Source organism: Rhinoraja longicauda, chromosome 25 (genome assembly GCF_053455715.1).
Source record: "Rhinoraja longicauda isolate Sanriku21f chromosome 25, sRhiLon1.1, whole genome shotgun sequence".
Lineage (NCBI taxonomy): Eukaryota > Metazoa > Chordata > Chondrichthyes > Rajiformes > Arhynchobatidae > Rhinoraja > Rhinoraja longicauda.
In genome coordinates this window covers 29,773,614-29,791,738 of record NC_135977.1, presented here as the reverse complement: position 1 = coordinate 29,791,738, position 18,125 = coordinate 29,773,614, and the positions used below count along the sequence as shown (strand labels likewise).

The following is an 18,125-nucleotide window of genomic DNA, read 5'->3' as shown; positions in this document are numbered from 1 at the left end:
ACCATAATGTTTGGGACACATGACTTCACAGGTGTTTGTAATTGCTCAGGTGTGTTTAATTGCCTCCTTAATGCAGGTATAAGAGAGCTCTCAACACCAGTCTTTCCTCCAGTCTTTCCATCACCTTTGGAAACTTTTATTGCTGTTTATCAACATGAGGACCAAAGTTGTGCCAATGAAAGTCAAAGAAGCCATGAGACTGAGAAACAAGATTACAATTGTTAGAGACATCAGCCAAACTTTAGGCTTACCAAAATCAACTGTTTGGAACATCATCAAGAAGAAAGAGAGTACTGGCGAGCTTACTAATTTCAAAGGGACTGGCAGGCCAAGGACGACCTCCACAGCTGATGACATAAGAATTCTCTATATAATAAGGAAAAATCCCCAAACACCTGTCCGACAGATCAGAAACACTCTTCAGGAGTCAGGTGTGGATTTGTCAATGACCACTGTCCGCAGAAGACTTCATGAACAGAAATACAGAGGCTACCCAGCAAGATGCAAGCCGCAAAAATAGGATGGTCGGGTTGCAGTTTACCAAGAAGTACTTAAAAGAGCAACCACAGTTCTGGGCAAAGGTCTCGTGGACAGATGAGACGAAGATTAACTTATATCAGAGTGATGGCAAGAGCAAAGTATGGAGGAGAGAAGGAACTGCCCAAGATCCAAAGCATACCACCTCATCTGTGAAACACGGTGGTGGGGGTGTTATGGCCTGGGCATGTATGGCTGCTGAAGGTACTGGCTCACTTATCTTCATTGATGATACATCTGTTGATGGTAGTAGCATAATGAATTCTGAAGTGTATAGACACATCCTATCTGCTCAAGATCAAACAAATGCCTCAAATCTCATTGGCCGGCAGTTCATTCTACATCAAGACAATGATCCGAAACATACTGCTAAAGCTACAAAGGAGTATTTCAAAGCTAAGAAATGTTCAATTCTTGAGTGGCCAAGTCAATCACCCGATCTGAACCCAATTGAGCATGCCTTTTATATGCTGAAGAGAAAACTGAAGGGGACTAGCCCCCAAAACAAGTATAAGCTAAAGATGGCTGCAATACAGGCCTGGTAGAGCATCACCAGAGAAGACACCCAGCACCTGGTGATGTCCATGAATCGCAGACTTCAAGCAGTCATTGCATGCAAAGGATATACAACAAAATACTAAACATGACTACTTTCATTTACATGACATTGCTGTCTCCCAAATATTATGGTGCCCTGAAATGGGGGGAATATTAACACTGGGAATATACCCTTTATTAAAATCTGACAATGTGCACTTTAACCACGTGATTTTTTGCTATTACAACTCTCAAATTGTGGAGTACGGAGACAAATAAATAAATCATATCATATCATATATATACAGCCGGAAACAGGCCTTTTCGGCCCTCCAAGTCCGTGCCGCCCAGCGATCCCCGTACATTAACACTATCCTACACCCACTCAATATCAATAGTCAATAGTCGTTTATTTGTTACATACACATAAATGTGTAGTAAAATGAAACATTACCCGCAGTTGAACAATAAGACCAATAAGATTAATCAATAAAAATGCAATAACACATACAATCACAACTAACACCAAACAAAAAGAAACATCCATCACAGTGAGTCTCCTCCAGTCCCTCCTCACTGTGATGGAAGGCCAAAATGTCTTTTTCTCTTCCCTGCCGTCTTGTCCCGCGGTCAGGCTGTTGGAGTTGCCACGTCGGGGCGGTCGGGGCTCCCGATATTGAAGCCCCCGCTGGGCGGTGAAAGGTCAACGGCCTATTTCAGGCCGCGCCGGACGGTGAAAGGTCCGCGACGGGCCGACCCAAGCCCCGCGATTCGGGGCGGGCGAACACGCTGCCTCTGCCGTTGCCGGAGCTCCCGATGTCGGCCCCCACCCAGGGGTCTGCGGGCTTCCGACGTCCACGCGGCCCGCGCCGGAGCCTCCGGAGACGAGTCGCAGCCGCGCCCGCAGCATCCGCAGGCAGCCAGCACCGCAGGTGGTGAGTCCGCGCCGCGGGCTCTGCGAACCAGAGCCCCAGGTGTTCCCAGGTGAATGGCCGGTGGTAGGCCGCAACGGGAACGGAGACACGACACAGAACAAAGGTCACGTCTCCGTTCTGGAGAGAGAATGTTACAATTTTTACATTTACCCAGCCAATTAACCTACATACCTGTACGTCTTTGGAGTGTGGGAGGAAACCGAAGATCTCGGAGAAAACCCACGCAGGTCACGGGGAGAACGTACAAACTCCTTACAGTGCAGCACAAATGATTGGTCTTTGTCCCAACCATTATGGAGGGCACTGTAAATGTAGAAACAAAAAAGCTGTCTATAAGATTCTGTCATTATAAATATTAAGTTTAATTGTTTTCTAATAAAATCTAAAATAAATGGACTACGATTATAAAATTTCCAGAGACTACAGACTTGTGCAATAAAATCAGAATATTGTTCTCAGCGCGAAACAACTCATAACTCAAATTACAGGTAATGCATGTTGAGCATTGAACAAGGTTTAGTTTATGAAGATTACTTCAAAACTTTGCTATTTTATCAAGACATTTTAAAGATAAACGGCACCAAAGATAGACACAAAATGCTGGAGTAACTCAGCGGGAGAGGCAACATCTCTAGAGAGAAGGAATGGTTAACGTTTCAGGTTGAGTCCAAAGAAGGGTCTCAACCCGAAATGTCACCCATTCCTTCTGTCCAGAGATGCTGCCTGTCCCGCTGAGTTACTGCAGTATTTTGTGTCTGTCGTCGGTATAAACCAACATCTGCAGTTCCTTGCTACGCAGGCAGTTCTACAGGTCATTTTAGTTAATGTTACCTTCAACCCACTCTAAATATATGATCCTAAAACAAACATTATTTTGGGTTTAAATTCGTACCTGTTGGGCATGTCAATGTTCAAGATGCAAGTCTCCAGTAATTCACCATGGAGGTCTGTAGACGACGCCAGTAGCCACCTCTGATCATGCGATAAACAATATCCCACAAAAAGCACATTGTACTTTTGGCTTGCCTCGCCAAATGTCTCACCGAGCTCTGTTTGTTTATCCTTAATTGGTGCCAAGATATAAGGAGGCGAGTACACTTGGATAGGATGGGGGAAAATCCTATAGAAACAAAATAAGAAATGTGATTAGGTTCTTCCCTTTATTAAAAAACACTTAAGAGAATACGAGTCATTTCATCACGGGCACTTAAATCAACGTTGGAGGAGAAAGTGTAGCAATCTGATTAACCATTCCCTTGTGCTGCATGGAATCAAAGCAATTAAATCAATAATGGATTAGAGTGTATTAGTCTGGATTAGAGGGTATTAGCTATAACGAGAGGTTGGACATACTTGATTATTTTCTCTGGAACATCAGAATTTGAGGGGAGAACTGCTAGGTATATAAAATTCTGAAAGGCACAGATAGGGTAGACAGTCAGCATGTTTATCCCTGGGGGGGATGGGGCTGAATGTCAAAGACTGGAGGGTATAGCTTTCAGGCGAGAGGAGAAAAGGTGAAAGATGAGTGTGGGGCAAGTGGTGGGTGTCTGGAGCACTCTGCCAGGGTGGGGGTGGAGGTAGATACAATAATGGTGTTTTAGAGGCTTTCAGATAGGCAAATGGATATGCCAGGAATGGAGGGATATGGATTACGTGCAGGCAAAGGAGATTAGCTTATCTTGGCATCATGTTCAACACACACATTGTGGAAAAGGGGCCTGTCCCTGTACTGTCTATGTGTTCTAATGACATGGTGAAACCAAAATGTATAAAAAATACCCTTTATTAAAATCTGACAATGTGCACTTTAACAACATGTGGGGTTTTTCTATTACAAATCTCAAATTGTGGAGTACAGAGGCAAATAAATAAATGATGGGTCTTTGTCCCGAACATTATGGAGGGCACGGTACATACAAGGAATTTATCTTGGTGCATCTTGGTAATCGCATGTTTGTGATTTTAAAATAAATTTACAAATGATTTATGATGGCCTTTTTAACAGGCCTGTTTCCTTAATAAACTTAAATGCATGGCAAGATTTTTAGTTGTAGGTACAAATTAATCTGTTAATTAGCCTTATGGAAACCTGCCAGGACCACCCAATAAAAACAGTTCCAAGTTTTTTGTACTTTTCAAACTAAGTACTTCTGTTTTATAATTAGTTTTGCTTAATTTATTATAGTGGAATTCAATAACAATTGCATTCATCTATTTTGATTTAAACAAATAATTTATACATAATTATACATTGCTCATGTTAATGAGGTTCATTATTCTAAGCAATAAATTGGTTCGATCAGAACATTAAATATTCTATCAACTTTGATCAGTGTTGCATTTGGCAGCATTGTTATGTTTAACGTGTTTTGAGAGTAAAGATTTTCTTTGAACTGTCTGACTTGCTGAAATATTTACAATTTTTATGATTGTGGCTTTGCATTTTTAGTCACTGGTTAAATAGTAATGGTAATTTTCACCTCCAGTCCTCAATCATCAACCAAACTGGTCTCTTGTTTTTGTTTAATTTTTATTGGCAACAATATCTTCCAATTCCTAAACATGACCTCCAGGATATTGTAAATAATAGTAGAACAACATAATGGAAGTTTAGTTTAGAGATACAGCACGGAAACAGGCCCTTCAGCCCAACGAGTTCGCACTGACCAGCGATCCCCACGCATTAACACTATACTACACACACTAGGGACAATTTACATTTATACCAGGCCAATTAACCTACTAACCTGTATGTCTTTGGAGTGGGAGGAAACCGAAGATCTCGGAGAAAACCCACGCGGTCATGGGGAGAACGTACAAACTCTGTACAGACAACACCCGTAGTCGGGATTGCAAGCGCAGTAAGGCAGCAACTCTACTGTAAGCGCTGTAAGGCAGCAACTCTACTGCTGTGCTGCCCAGTTCTCATCAAGTTTGTCTTGCTGAGCAATTTTAGGATTTTCTGTATTTATATTGGACTGCAAGTACTGTTTTAAAATATTGACGTAGTAACTGGATGCATTGCCAGTTCATGAACCTTAAATAATTTAAAGTTTATTGATTATCTCTGTCAATTGCAGACTTCTCCAACAAGGTCAAAAACAGCACATGCAGGGTCAGAAGATCGGGCTGTCGGCAAAGACGTGAAGACTACAGGGCCTTATCCTCCAAGTATGCATTTAAGGAGTCTGAAAGTTTTCATGTTTTGGTCCTGAGAATATTAACAGATTGACTGAGTGGAGGTCTGGGGTATATCAGTTACACACTACTACAAACAAATCTCTTTAGTTTTTAGTAAGACTTTTAATATGAACCATTGTCTCTTTTTAACATGACTAAGATAGAGTTGATAACTTTGGATGAATGCAAAACAATATTGATGAACCAATATTTACAGAATGTTGAGTAAATTGGGTGAAGAAGTGGTTATAAATTTAGAGTTAACAGAAATCGGCAAGATCTTGATACAATTGTGTTTTTCCAGCTGTTGCTGACTTGCAAAGAATGTTTCCAACCCCTCCATCTCTGGAACAACATCCGGCATTCTCTCCAGTGATGAACTACAAAGATGGTGTTAATTCTGAGATGGTTGCAGGGATCAACAGTGTTGAAAATCCAATGAGCAGCATAAGTGCAACTCAGTTCATGGAATTCAAAATGGAGGTAGAAGATGGACTGGGCAGTCCTAAGCCTGAAGAAATAACAGTTAGTAGAAACAGAAGATACTTTGTTTTATAAAATAATTTTTAAATTGGAATTGTTGATGCTTTATCATTTGTAGTATGTCAGTACTTAAAAAATATTTGATTTGTAAATTTAGTCTTCAAAAGTATAGACTTATTTGATGCTCTGTTCCAGGATTTCTCTTTCGTACACAAACCTCCGAAGGCAAAAGCTTTCGTCGGGTCTTCAATGTTCGCACCACTGAAGGCGGTACCCAGTCAATGCCTTGCCCCTCTGAAAATACCGGATGCCTGCATATACAGACCATCGTGGGCTATTCCCCCTAAAATCGAACAATTGCCTGTACCATCATCTGCTTCATTTATACGTGATGGATATGTGTAAGTTCTGAGAAAGTATATTGCCTGAATTACATTTGTTGGAGTCATGCATTTCAAAACAATGACATTGTGTGTTTTCTTTGTTTATTGTCACGTGTACCGGGGTACAGTGAGAAGCTTTTGTTGCGTGCTATCCAGCCAACAGAAAGACAATACCTGATTACAATCGAGAATGATTGCAATTGTTCATTCATGTGTGCTATGGATGGCACTAGTTACATTTTAAGATAACCAATATTTTAAACTTTAGAAACTCAATTTTGGAATAATTGTCTTGAATGTTATGCAAATAAAATTAAAGTCAAGTATTTAAAATTAAATTAGGTTTTTCCTAATTGATCATAGATGCAATTCTGTTCTAATATTTGCCAAGCTTTTTTTTTAACCTATCTTAAATTAGATGTGGCACATTCAGATGTTATAATTATTTCCCTGCATGTTTCTTTTTAGTAATTTGCCCTTCAGACTCTCAAATGAAATAATTGAAATTATATTTGTAACATCATTGCTTATTATAGTGTAATGGCATTTTGAAATTTTAAAGGAAGAATTGAGATTAAAAACTTTAAAGTGTAAGATTATAATATTCATCAATGTCTGAAGAAGGGTCTCGACCCGAAATGTCACCCATTTCTTCTCTCCTGAGATGCTGCCTGACCTGCTGAGTTACTCCAGCATTTTGTGAATAAATACCTTCGGTTTGTACCAGCTTCTGCAGTTATTTTCTTATACTATATATAATGTCAGTAAAAGATATTTTTATACTTTAACAGTGTGGTTCTTCCACTATTTAGCGTTCTCTTCCACTACATTAAAGTAACTAATTTGAACGTGACTATCTGAAGCACAGCACTTTTCTAAGACAAGTTGTTTATCTTACAGAAACGTGCCTAGTGTTGGGAGTCTGACAGAAGATTATATACAGATGAACACTCCTCAGATGAGCACACCTTTGGCAGTCAGCAGTACTGCACCTGCTAGTAACAGCGGTGCTGGTATATTGCCGTCTCCAGCAACCCCCCGCTTTTCTGTCCCAACACCTCGCACGCCAAGAACACCAAGGACTCCTCGTGGTGCTGGGACCGCCAGTGGGCAGGGGTCGGTAAAGTACGACAGTGCTGATCTCTGTTCTCCTGCTTCGACGCCCTCAACCACACGACCGTTGAACTCAGTGGAGCCAGCTACCATACAGTCAATACCGCAAGCGCACAGCTTGTACGTCACACTAATCTTATCAGATTCAGTGATGAATTTCTTCAAGGATCGCAACTTTGATAGCTGCTGTATCTGCGTTTGTGATACCAAAGGGGCAGATGTTGATTTATACATCCCAGATCCAACCAACGAAGTCCAGAATCCGTGCACCTGTGGGTTTAGTGCCGTTATAAACCGCAGGCTTGGATATAATGCAGGTCTCTTTCTCGAGGATGAATTTGATATTTTTGGGAGAACCTCTGAAGTTGGTCAAGCTGCAGAAAGGCGATTGATACTGTGCAGGAATTCTATAGAACCGCAAGGGTGCGATGGGTCAAAGAGGCCACAGGACCCAACATCAAACCTACTTTTTCTCATCCAGGACCAGTCTACAGGACCTTTCACTTCGCTCAGTTCTTTGGATTACATTTCCTTCGATAGATCAGCACTTCAATCAGCAAACTGGAACTATGACAAGTTAAGAGCCGATAATAGCGATTCTTGCACAGAGTGTTTCAATGCCCTGGAGCAGGGTCGGCAATATGTGGATAATCCTTCTGGTGGAAGATTAGATGAAACACTAATACGAAGCAGAAGTTTACACCCCTGGCCCAATAGTAACGGTAAGTCTTTTTTTTAAATGCATTACCATTTCAATTCTGAAAATACGCATTGCTTTGTCAGAAATTACTGTTAACCTTTCCTCCCCACTGAGTCAAGAATACGGTTATTGGTAGTTATCAATTTATCAAAATTGCCTCTTTCCCCAAGACATGAAAGGATTTCTCTTTTGGAGAAGGAAGTGCCTCTCTCAATATGTCATGTCACAAACAATTCAAAGTAATTATCTTGTCTTTTTTATTTTATTCTCATTTTGGTATTGCTGGTGAGACTAATGGAGTACGACATATAGATTTCCTTGTGTAGTAGGAAGGAACTGCAGATGCTGGTTTCAATCGAAGATAGACACAAAATGCTGGAGTAGCTCAGCGGGACAGGCAGCATCTCTGCAGAGAAGGAATGGGTGACGTTTCGGGTCGAGACCCTTCTTCAGACTGAAGAAGGGTCTCGACCCGAAACGTCACCCATTCTTTCTCTCCAGGGGTGCTGTCTGTCCCGCTGAGCTACTCCAGCATTTTGTGTCAATGTAAGACATAGATTTCTTCTTATTTGAGTAGAGATGCTTTTGCATTGGGGACATTTCACAAAGGAGTAACCTGATTGATTCCTGAAGGTGATTTTTTTTATAGTAATGTTTGAGAAGGTTGCACCTCTCTCTATGGGAGTTTAGATCAATAAGTGATGATCTCTTGGAAACATTAAAATAAAATTGAGGGGACTTGACAGGATCAGCACTGAAGATGCATCTCCTCATGCAAGTTCATAGGGTGCAAATGTGGTTTCAAAATAAGGGGTCCTTTATTTAAGCCTGAGATGAAGAGGGATAACTTTCATGTAGACATGAGTTTTTTTTAATTCTCCAACTCAGAAAGCTAATGAGGCAGAGTTTTGAAAATATTTTAACAGAAGATAAAACCGGGAGTGGTCTATTTGCTCCCTCATTCATCTTCTGCTTTTCGATAAAATTACCGTGACCCTTTTGCCTTATTGCTACTTTCTTGCAGTACTTTCTTGAATCAGAATTCCTTATTTTAATATCCTTCACGTGAATGTGCTCAACAGATTGAGCCTCCCGAGGCAGCGAATATCAAAAACCTCTGGGTGAAGAATTTTCTTTTCCTCTCAGTCCTGAATAGTAAACCTTTATTTGGGGGATACGACACATGGCTCCAGTCATCTTAGTGGGGAGAAATCTTATCCCTGATCCAGCATGTCAAGCCCTGTAAGAACTTCATGCTTCAACAAGATCTCATGTCCTCCTCCTAAACTCGTATGGCTCCAATCTGCTCAATCTCTCTTCATGCAACAAAACCCCAATTCTGGGAATCATCGTGGGGCCCTCAGAATGGCACTTCATCCATTCAGTGAAGTCTTCATTGTAATCCCTCTATTACAATTACATACTTGGCCAAGAAGAGCAGAATATCATCATGTGCACCTGGTTGATATAGGCTAATGTAGGTTGTAGGCAGATTTTAGGGATCAGGCAGGAAAGTGTTAATGCCAAGATCAGCATTATGTTATTGAATGATGAGAAGATGACGGGTTATATAACTTTTAGTGTTATGTTTTTACTTTGTGTTGAATTTTTAATCCACTGGGGACATTTGAGGTTTAGAAGTTTGGCTTCCAGAAATAGTTGTCATTGAGCAAGTTATTGAGGGATGAAACGAAACCAAGTAACGATACCTGCTACTTACGTTCCTGCACATGTCCTAAACCTTGAATTGGTGGTTCTCCGCATTTATGAGCATGTGTGTGCAACGCTGCAGCTTTCCACAATTGTGAATGTGTACCATCCCTTTCCCAAAAGCAATATTGCAAATGACAGTGCTAGAAAGGGTGTCAAATGCTTCTTTTTTTTTTTAACTATTAAAAATAGGTGCAGGAGGAGGCCATTTGGCCCTTCAGGCATGTGAATTTTCCGCGGACTCCCGTGTTTTTAAAATCCATTTTCCGCGCTTTTTGCATGGTTTCCACATTTTTCACTTTGCCAAATAAACAGAGAAATCAGATCGAAAAAAAGAAAGAAAAAAAAAACGATGGAGGACGTAATGAACAGTAAGGTTCCGCTAGAGGTCGCGAGGGTTCCGTGAGAAACCCCCCCCCCCCCCCCCCCCCCCGCCGCGCGCCCTGGAGGTCTCCCCGGAAATGTGGCACCTAGGCTGGGCAAGGCAGCCAATCTCGACCTCATCGGGACTTCCAGGACCAATTTGTCAATTCGGCCGCTAGAGGTCGCTGGAGGTTCCGTGGGAAATCCCCCGGCGCCCTGGAAGTGTACCTGAAAATATGGCACCTAGGCTGGGCGAGGCAGCCAATCTCAACCTCATCGCGACTTCCACAGCCGATCGGTGGGTTGAATTTGCAACCTGCGGCCAGGACTCTGGAACTCCACCAGCCCAGCTGGAGCCAGCAAATCTATCCCCATAGCCGACTTCCTTGGCCGCCTGGATAAACCAGCAAAGCTCTGGAACCAAGAGTGCCAGAAAATCAGTGGTGGAACTGTGATAAGTAAATATTAAATTTAAGTGCAAGATTATATAACTAAATTAATTAAGACTGGGTTTAAATATAAAACACAGTAGAAAAGCCAATTACCACCTTTTTGGGCTGATTTTCAATTAATGTGCGAATTTACTTAAATGTTATTAGTGTACAATGACATATTCACATTATTTTGTAATGTCTGTTTTTACTCTGAAATGCACTCAGAGGCTTGAAATTGGTAATTTTGTGTGTAAATTTTCAAACATTTTCCAAATTTTTGACCCCTGTTGTACGCAAGCGCTCGGCTCTTTTCCTTATTTTTTATACACAAATACAATGGTGTATATTTCATATAGTGTTCTGATAGGCAAGGATGAAATATCTGCGGATACTATTAAGATCATTTTTAATTGGAATGGAAAACATTTGTGCTCCATTTCTTTGATTTTTATATTTGATTAAATTTTTTTCCTAATGATCAGGAGTTTATTCTTAAACTTTTGATAAGCCTATTTATGTATTGAAATCAAAAGTTGATTCTATGTAATTGATGCTCTTGCTTATACCATCCATGTTTGTTGTTTCCTACATGGTCATTCACAGGATCCCAGAATATATCCTATTAATCCTGCAATGTTTAACTCAGAGTTACCTTAATTCCTTGATACATTTGCTGGGTGCAGTAAGAAGGACATTGTGGATTATAGTTATTCTGTGATGAGAGTCTTAGGCACTTGGCAGGCATTTGGGGATGAATTACTGATCAGTCAGGATCTAATTCGGTGTCAAAATTCATAAATTGATTTAATTACCTGCTTTTTCCACTAGCTAAAAATATACCTGGTGCAATTCATAATGTTGCAGGTTGGAAGCAGTACAATCAGTGCATCCATGTGTGTACATGCAATGAAATGAGTCTAATGCTATTTAGCCACACAGTCTCCATGTCCATTCCACCTCTTCACCCTCATTTCTCCCCACAGTAATCTTGAACGTTGGATTAGTTTACCTGAGCTAGTTACCTTGGAAGAGATTCTGAATGCATAATAATGCTTCAAGTTATTTGGCATTGTGTCAATTCCAAATCTTTAATCTTGTTCCTAACCCATAACCCCATAATTATCAAGTCATAGAGTTGTACAGCATAGAATCAGGCCTCTGGACCCATGTCTATACTAACCATGTCTATATATACTAAGGTAGACACAAAATGCTGGAGTAACTCATCGGGTCAGGCAGCATCTCGGGAGAGAAGGAATGGGTGACGTTTCGGGTCGAGACCCTTCTTCAGACTGATGTCAGGGGAGGGGGCGGGACAACCCCTTACTATACTGGAGTCAAGAGTGTTAAAGACTCCCTGTACACACTCAACTGTGTGGCCAGATTCTGCTTTAACTCCCATCTACAAATTTGCCGCTGTGGTGGGACGAAGTGGTGTACAGGAAGGAGATGGACAACTTGGTAACAAGGTATCAAGCCAACAATCTCTTCCTCAATGTCAGCAAGACAGAGTTAGTTATTGACCCCAGGAAGTGTGGTGGAGTAATGTCCCAGTCAACATTAATGGTGCTGAAGTGGAAATGGTTGAGAGCTTCAAGTTCCTAGGTGTAAATACCAAAACCTGTCCTGTGCCAGTCACATTAAAGCCATGGTCAAAAAAGCACACCATGCCTCCACTTCCTCAGAGGACTAAGGAAATTCGACATATCTCTAACAATTCATACCAACGTCTGCAGATACATCCTAGAAATCATACAATCGCAGATCGGTTTGCGAATAGCTTGGCCCAAGACAAAACTAAATTGCAGAGTTGTGGGTGTAGCCCAGTCCATCACACAAACCAGATTCTCCTCAATTGTCTCCTTGTACACTTCGCACTGCTTTGGGAACGCAGCCAACATAATCAAGGATCTTTTTCATCCCAGTTATTCCTGCTTTTCCTTGCTTCTATCTGGCATAGGATACAAAAGCTGAAAAGCACGTACCACCAGACTCGGGAACAGCTTCTTTGCTGTTTTCAGACTTCTGAATGAGCCTTCCATAAGCTGGGGCATAGTTCTGATCTTTCAACCTGTATCATTGCTGACAGTCAATATATTCTCTGGAACTGCTATGCTGAAAAGCGATATTCTTGCTCTCTGGTATTTTTCTCTTTGCAATTCCTGTTGCAGAGCTTCCTTTTTCCTGACCCTAAAGCCTCAATTTTTCTTGTCGTCCAAGCCTCCTTACTCTCACCTGCCTTGCCCTTCACTCTAACAGGAACATGCATGCCCTGAACACCCGTTAAAAGCATTCCACTTTCTGCCGTTCAGCTGCGGCTTCAATTCCCTAGTGCGATGTGGATGGAGCTGCACATGGACACAATCCTTACAGGTGTAGTCAACAGGAACACCAGCAGTTTCCTACAGGAGAGACATTGCACCATTCTGCCCTGCCATCACCACTGCAGTAAGACCAAGAGCAAAGAAAAGCACAACAATCACACACAAGAAACAGCAGACTGTACCTTTACCTCCAGTTCCCATCTGCTCAGCCTCCTTGCCGAAGCCCCACACTTGCCTGTAACTCGGTCTCTCTCCCAACACAGCCGCTCTCAATAGACCACTCCGCTACATCTTGCCTTTTTTATTGTTGCTCAATTAGCCAATTTTGATCATTCAATCAATCTAACGGCTGTCTTTTGAAATCTGCTCTTGCTGCTCTGATACTGAAATAGACTGACTCAATCTACCTGCTGCCTTTTGGCATTTGTTCTCCTGAATGGAGAGGAGGACACGTTGTGAACCAAATGCAGCATACTAATTTGGAAGTGCAAGTAAGTTACTGCCTCGCATAGAAAGAGTGTTTCTTCTTCCTTTACCAATCTGCACTTGCCATCTCTGGGTGCGTATCATTCAATGATGAGAGATGCTAAATTTTCCATCTTCCTTTTCTGACATCCAGAAATCTGAACACATTTTCCATGTGTATTTCCTATTTGTACTATTTCCAGTTAAGTGAAAAACTGAGGTCTGAAGTGGAAATGTTGTAGTATTTAGGATGTGGAGTGATACCATTGAAATGCAAGGTGGTCAAGTTTAGGAGTTTAAGTTAGAAGAACAAATCTGTTGAATGGAGCATTTGAACAGCAAGTGTCTTGGGATAGTAAAAGTATGGATGAAGGTTTCAACGAATGAATAAAATTGAAGGCAATCTTGTTCTACCAGTACAGGAGACAATGGGGGTGGTGCAATCAGCTGTGTCAGAGGTTCCAGACAAAAGATAATGCACCATGTTACAGCCACGTAGGAATCCGTTTGTGACTTCGACACAATGTGTGGAAACCTGGTGGAGGAAGAAAAAAGATGGAGACTACTTTGGTCTACTTCATTTAAGAGCTTGAGAAGAAAACTAATTTGGAGATTGGGTCATGTTTTCCAAAACTGAAGAAATTGGAAGTGATATATTTAGTTTGAAGAATGGAAAGTTTAAATATGAAAGATGGGATTCTTCATCCTTTCAGGCTAGATGCGTTACTTCATATCCAACTGTTGACAGCAGGTTGGATCTTTGACTCATTGCAATAACACAGTTTCTTCTCTGCAGTTCTGGATGTAAGCATTCTGTCATCCCAAGATGTGGTCCGTATGCTGCTATCACTGCAGCCTTTTCTACAAGATGCCATTCAGAAGAAACGGACAGGAAGGACATGGGAAAACATCCAACATGTGCAAGGCCCTCTCACCTGGCAGCAGTTCCACAAGATAGGAAGAGGCTCCTATGGTAAACCTATCTGTCTTCATATTTATATGGTGTTCAGTTTTGTGAATCTATTGGTGCTTGTTGATTCAGTTCCCTAGCTAGTTAAGGGCATCATGAAATGAACTACCCAAATGTTAAATATTGCAGGCTATGTTTACTGTTGAGACTTGGTGTATCGTTGCACAAATTACTACGGATTTTGTGCTCAAGCGTTTTCTTGTTTTTTTTTAAAGGGGTAGATAAAATTGTAGAAACAAGGAGCTGCAGGTGCTGATTAGTACACGATAGGGCACAAACTGCTGAAGTAATTCAGCAGGTCAGGCAACATCTCTGGAGAACAGGAATGGGTGACGTTTTGGGTCAAGACCTTTGTGTCAAGATTGGAGTGGGGGAGAAGAAAGCTGGAAGAGGGGAGAGGGAGGACAACGCATGGCAGGAATAGGTGGATACAGGAGTGCGGAGTTTGTATGGGTATGCACATTACTGGAATCGATAAGACTCGCAAAATGATTAAAGTTGTGTTGAAAGAATTCTATTTCATAGAAAATTAACATTGATACTGAGATAGAACAAATAAAGATTCGGGTAGCTGAGGGCAAAGGATAACTGCATCTGGTTTTTTTTAAACTCCATCAATATTAATATTGGAAGCGGGAACTACTAGATTAATTCCAGTTATAGAAAAAAAACAGGATAAAAATATTTTTAAAAAAGAAGATATCATGACAAATGTTCACAGGGAAGATAAAGGTATACTTACTGTATTTAACATATTTGATGTAGATATACTACTTTAAAAAAAGTAAAGGAATAAAAGGAATATAAAATACAGCATCTTGACAGTATTAGAGGGTAAAAGTTAACATTTCAACCATGCATTTCAGCAGGCGATATAAAGTTAAAAGATTTATAACTTGCAGTGTTGGAGCTACAGAGTAATTGGGCAACTCTTTGATATGAGCAGAAAGTCTTGAGTAATCATTGCCGATTTCATCTCCCTTTGCTCTATCCCATCACAGAAGGAAGGGAGCAGAAAAAAATGTTTATATTTCTTTGCTAATGAATTGAGTGTTTTCTTGTTTACTCCATCTCTGTCTCTCTCTCTCTGGGAATTAGGCTTTTATATATTGAACACTATTTTTCTCAACTGGTGCCAAAGTAAACAAAAGGTCAAACAGAAAGTGGAAAAAGTAATTGATAAAGAAATGAGTAATAGAACATTTTTTGAATTGATGATAATGAAAGTAGGTCAATGTTGAGATCAAATAAGTCCTCGTGATAGTCAAAAGTAATATATTTGAAAAGACGATTGAGGAAATGAGACACAAAGTGCTGGGGTAACTCAACGAGTCAGGCAACATTACTGGAGGACATGAATACGTGAAGTTTCAGTGTCGAGTGGAAATCTTGAATCTTAAATGCGAAAGGGTAAATCTGTTCAAAGGAAATTGCACACTAAATACAATAAATGAGTAAGCTGATCCTTTAGAGAAAAATCATCAGAAGGACAGAATTTATAGTCAAAATAATTGAGGCGTATGAAATGAAATGTTAAAATTTTGCATAGATACATGAAAGGAATAGAGTCACGAATGGATAACATAATCTCATAACTTGCTGTGGGTTTATTTGCCCTGATGTGTCCATGCCATCAAAGAAAGACATTTAAGCTAAAGTTCTCAGTTCAAATGAGGAACGATTTTGCTTCATCATTCTTTCAGGTTGAGTTAGAATTCCACTACTGCGGGTGAAAAGATTTCTCTTCATCTCTAAACTTTTAAAAAATTGTTTATATTTCTTTGCTAATGAATTGAGTGTTTTCTTGTTTACTCCATCTCTGTCTTTCTCTCTCTGGGATTTAGACACCTCAATTAGATTTTACCTTTTTCTCCCTTGGTTTGAAAGAAAACAACTTTGTCTAAGTTCATCTCTTCTCGTAACAAATGTACTTCAGCCCCTGCCAATTTCCGCTGGGCTATTTATAGTGCTATCACACTCTGTTACCACAATGGTGAGCTGAACAGTACACTCTAGCTTTGCTCTCAGTATTTTGTAGTTTTGAAATAAGATTGGGCAGCACGGTGGCGTAGCCTTACAGTGCCAGAGACCCGGGTTCGATCCCGACTACGGGTGCTGTCTGTACGGAGTTTGTACGTTCTCCCCGTGACCACGTGGGGTTTTTTCCCGAGATCTTCAGTTTCCTCCCACATTCCAAAGACGTACAGGTTTGTAGGTTAATTGGCTTGGTATAAATGTAAATTGTTCCTAGTGTGTGTAGGATAGTGTTAATGTGCGGGGATCAATGGTCGGTGCGGACACCGTGAGCCGAAGGGCCTGTTTCCGCGCTGTATCTCTAAAACTAAACAAAAACTAAATTGGTGACAAAAGCAAGTATCCCTTGTCCCTGAATCACCTTACCTTACCTTACCTGTCCTGCTAGTAATCTGTGGATGTGAACTAGGTGGTCCACCTGTCTCTCGTCATTATCCTAGGATTAACTTGATATGATTTCACAGATATGGCAGAGGTTTTGGGTAGTTACTGTGAACATTGACCAATTATGAAAATTGAGGATAAATTGCCAGGTCCAGATAGTATGAGCCTACCAGCAATCAACAAATTTAAAGGGAGGTATTCTGGAAAACTGCCATTTACCTTCATTGCAAGAATTAGGTTGCAAAAAAAAACAACCTGGGAACCACAGGAAGAAGGGTCTCGACCCAAAACATCACCCATTCCCTCTTTCCTAGATGCTGCCTGACCTCCTGAGTTACTCCAGCATTTTGTGAAACCTGGGAACCATAGTCTAGTTAGGATGGTCTCTGAGATAGAGATAGTAAGGTTACTGAATTCAATACTAAAAAGTAGGCTAAAGTATACTCAAACATGTGGAAAAGAAATGCTGATTCTTAAAGGCTTTCTTTGATCAAGACTTTCTTTGATAAAAAAATATTGCCATTGATATTTTTAATGCATGTTTTTCAATAATCTTTCACTAAGTGCAAGTTGATGGCAAAAATTGATGCATTTACAATTAGGGTCAAATTGATGAATGGATATGTTCCATTTGAAAATGAATAGGGGTAGAAGGATAATTATTTAGTTTAAAGAAGCAAGATGCTGTATTCCATCAGCAACAGCGCTAAAATATGAATTAAATGTGTGAAAGATTTGGAAATGGAAACAAGAATTCTTGTCAATTTTCAAACTAAGAGTCTAGTGTACTGGAAGAATTCGGTAGTACTTTAAAAAACAGAGGCAGGTGACGAAGAACTTAAGCATAAATGTGAGAAAATAATTTGGAGGAAGATGGGATACATCTTATACAAAAATAAAATGGAGTTAAAGAATAGAGGAGGACTGCATGCATAGGCATAACTCTTATTAAAAACACCACCATTAGCAGCACAACAGGAATTCATAATTGGCCCTGTTTTGATAGAGTTGGAGACTGCATGTAAACCATGTGGTTTGGCACTAATCTCCTTGCAATCATATGGGACATAGTAGCCCAGTGCCAATGGGATTACAAGGGTAATGCCAGAACTTAGAGATCATTGTAAGTAAAAGATCAGATAGTTTGTTGACTTGGAAAGTGATTGAAATGTGTAAAATATTGCTGCTGGAATTAATTGAGGTGGGCGTATGGGCGAAGTCAAATACATGTGAGAGCATAGTAAAATAGACTGAGGCGGTGCAGAAATCAGTTGATGCGAGTGGCTTGATGCTTTGCATTATTCTGTAATATGGGTGGTGGAGTTTGTGTACAAAGTAGATTAAAAATTAAGAAAATGTGCAGCTCGTGGAAATGGCAGCCACAGGCAGTTTACATTTACAGGCAGGTTACTGAAGAGGTACATTAATTTTTGTAATGTTGCACATTTCCAAATCATCCAGTGATAGCCAGTAAAGATTGTTTAATAATTTACTCTGAATGAGGTAAAAGTTCTGTTTGGTGAATCTATATTATTTTCAATGCACAAAGTCCAGGGGGTATGAAAGTGTT

The 18,125-nt window shown here is 40.5% G+C and overlaps 1 protein-coding gene across 3 annotated transcripts in view; it reads left to right on the top strand.

Moving 5' to 3' along the window:
• The window catches only part of LOC144605997 (mediator of RNA polymerase II transcription subunit 13-like), a 207,036-nt gene that overhangs the window by 169,928 nt on the left and 18,983 nt on the right, over nucleotides 1-18,125 (top strand). For all 3 annotated transcript variants that reach the window (XM_078421739.1, XM_078421740.1, XM_078421738.1), the window contains 5 exons: nucleotides 5,093-5,183; nucleotides 5,497-5,717; nucleotides 5,871-6,076; nucleotides 6,959-7,893; nucleotides 13,964-14,140. In XM_078421739.1, coding sequence (XP_078277865.1) covers nucleotides 5,093-5,183; nucleotides 5,497-5,717; nucleotides 5,871-6,076; nucleotides 6,959-7,893; nucleotides 13,964-14,140 — 1,630 coding nt within the window. The remainder of the gene's footprint in view (nucleotides 1-5,092; nucleotides 5,184-5,496; nucleotides 5,718-5,870; nucleotides 6,077-6,958; nucleotides 7,894-13,963; nucleotides 14,141-18,125) is intronic.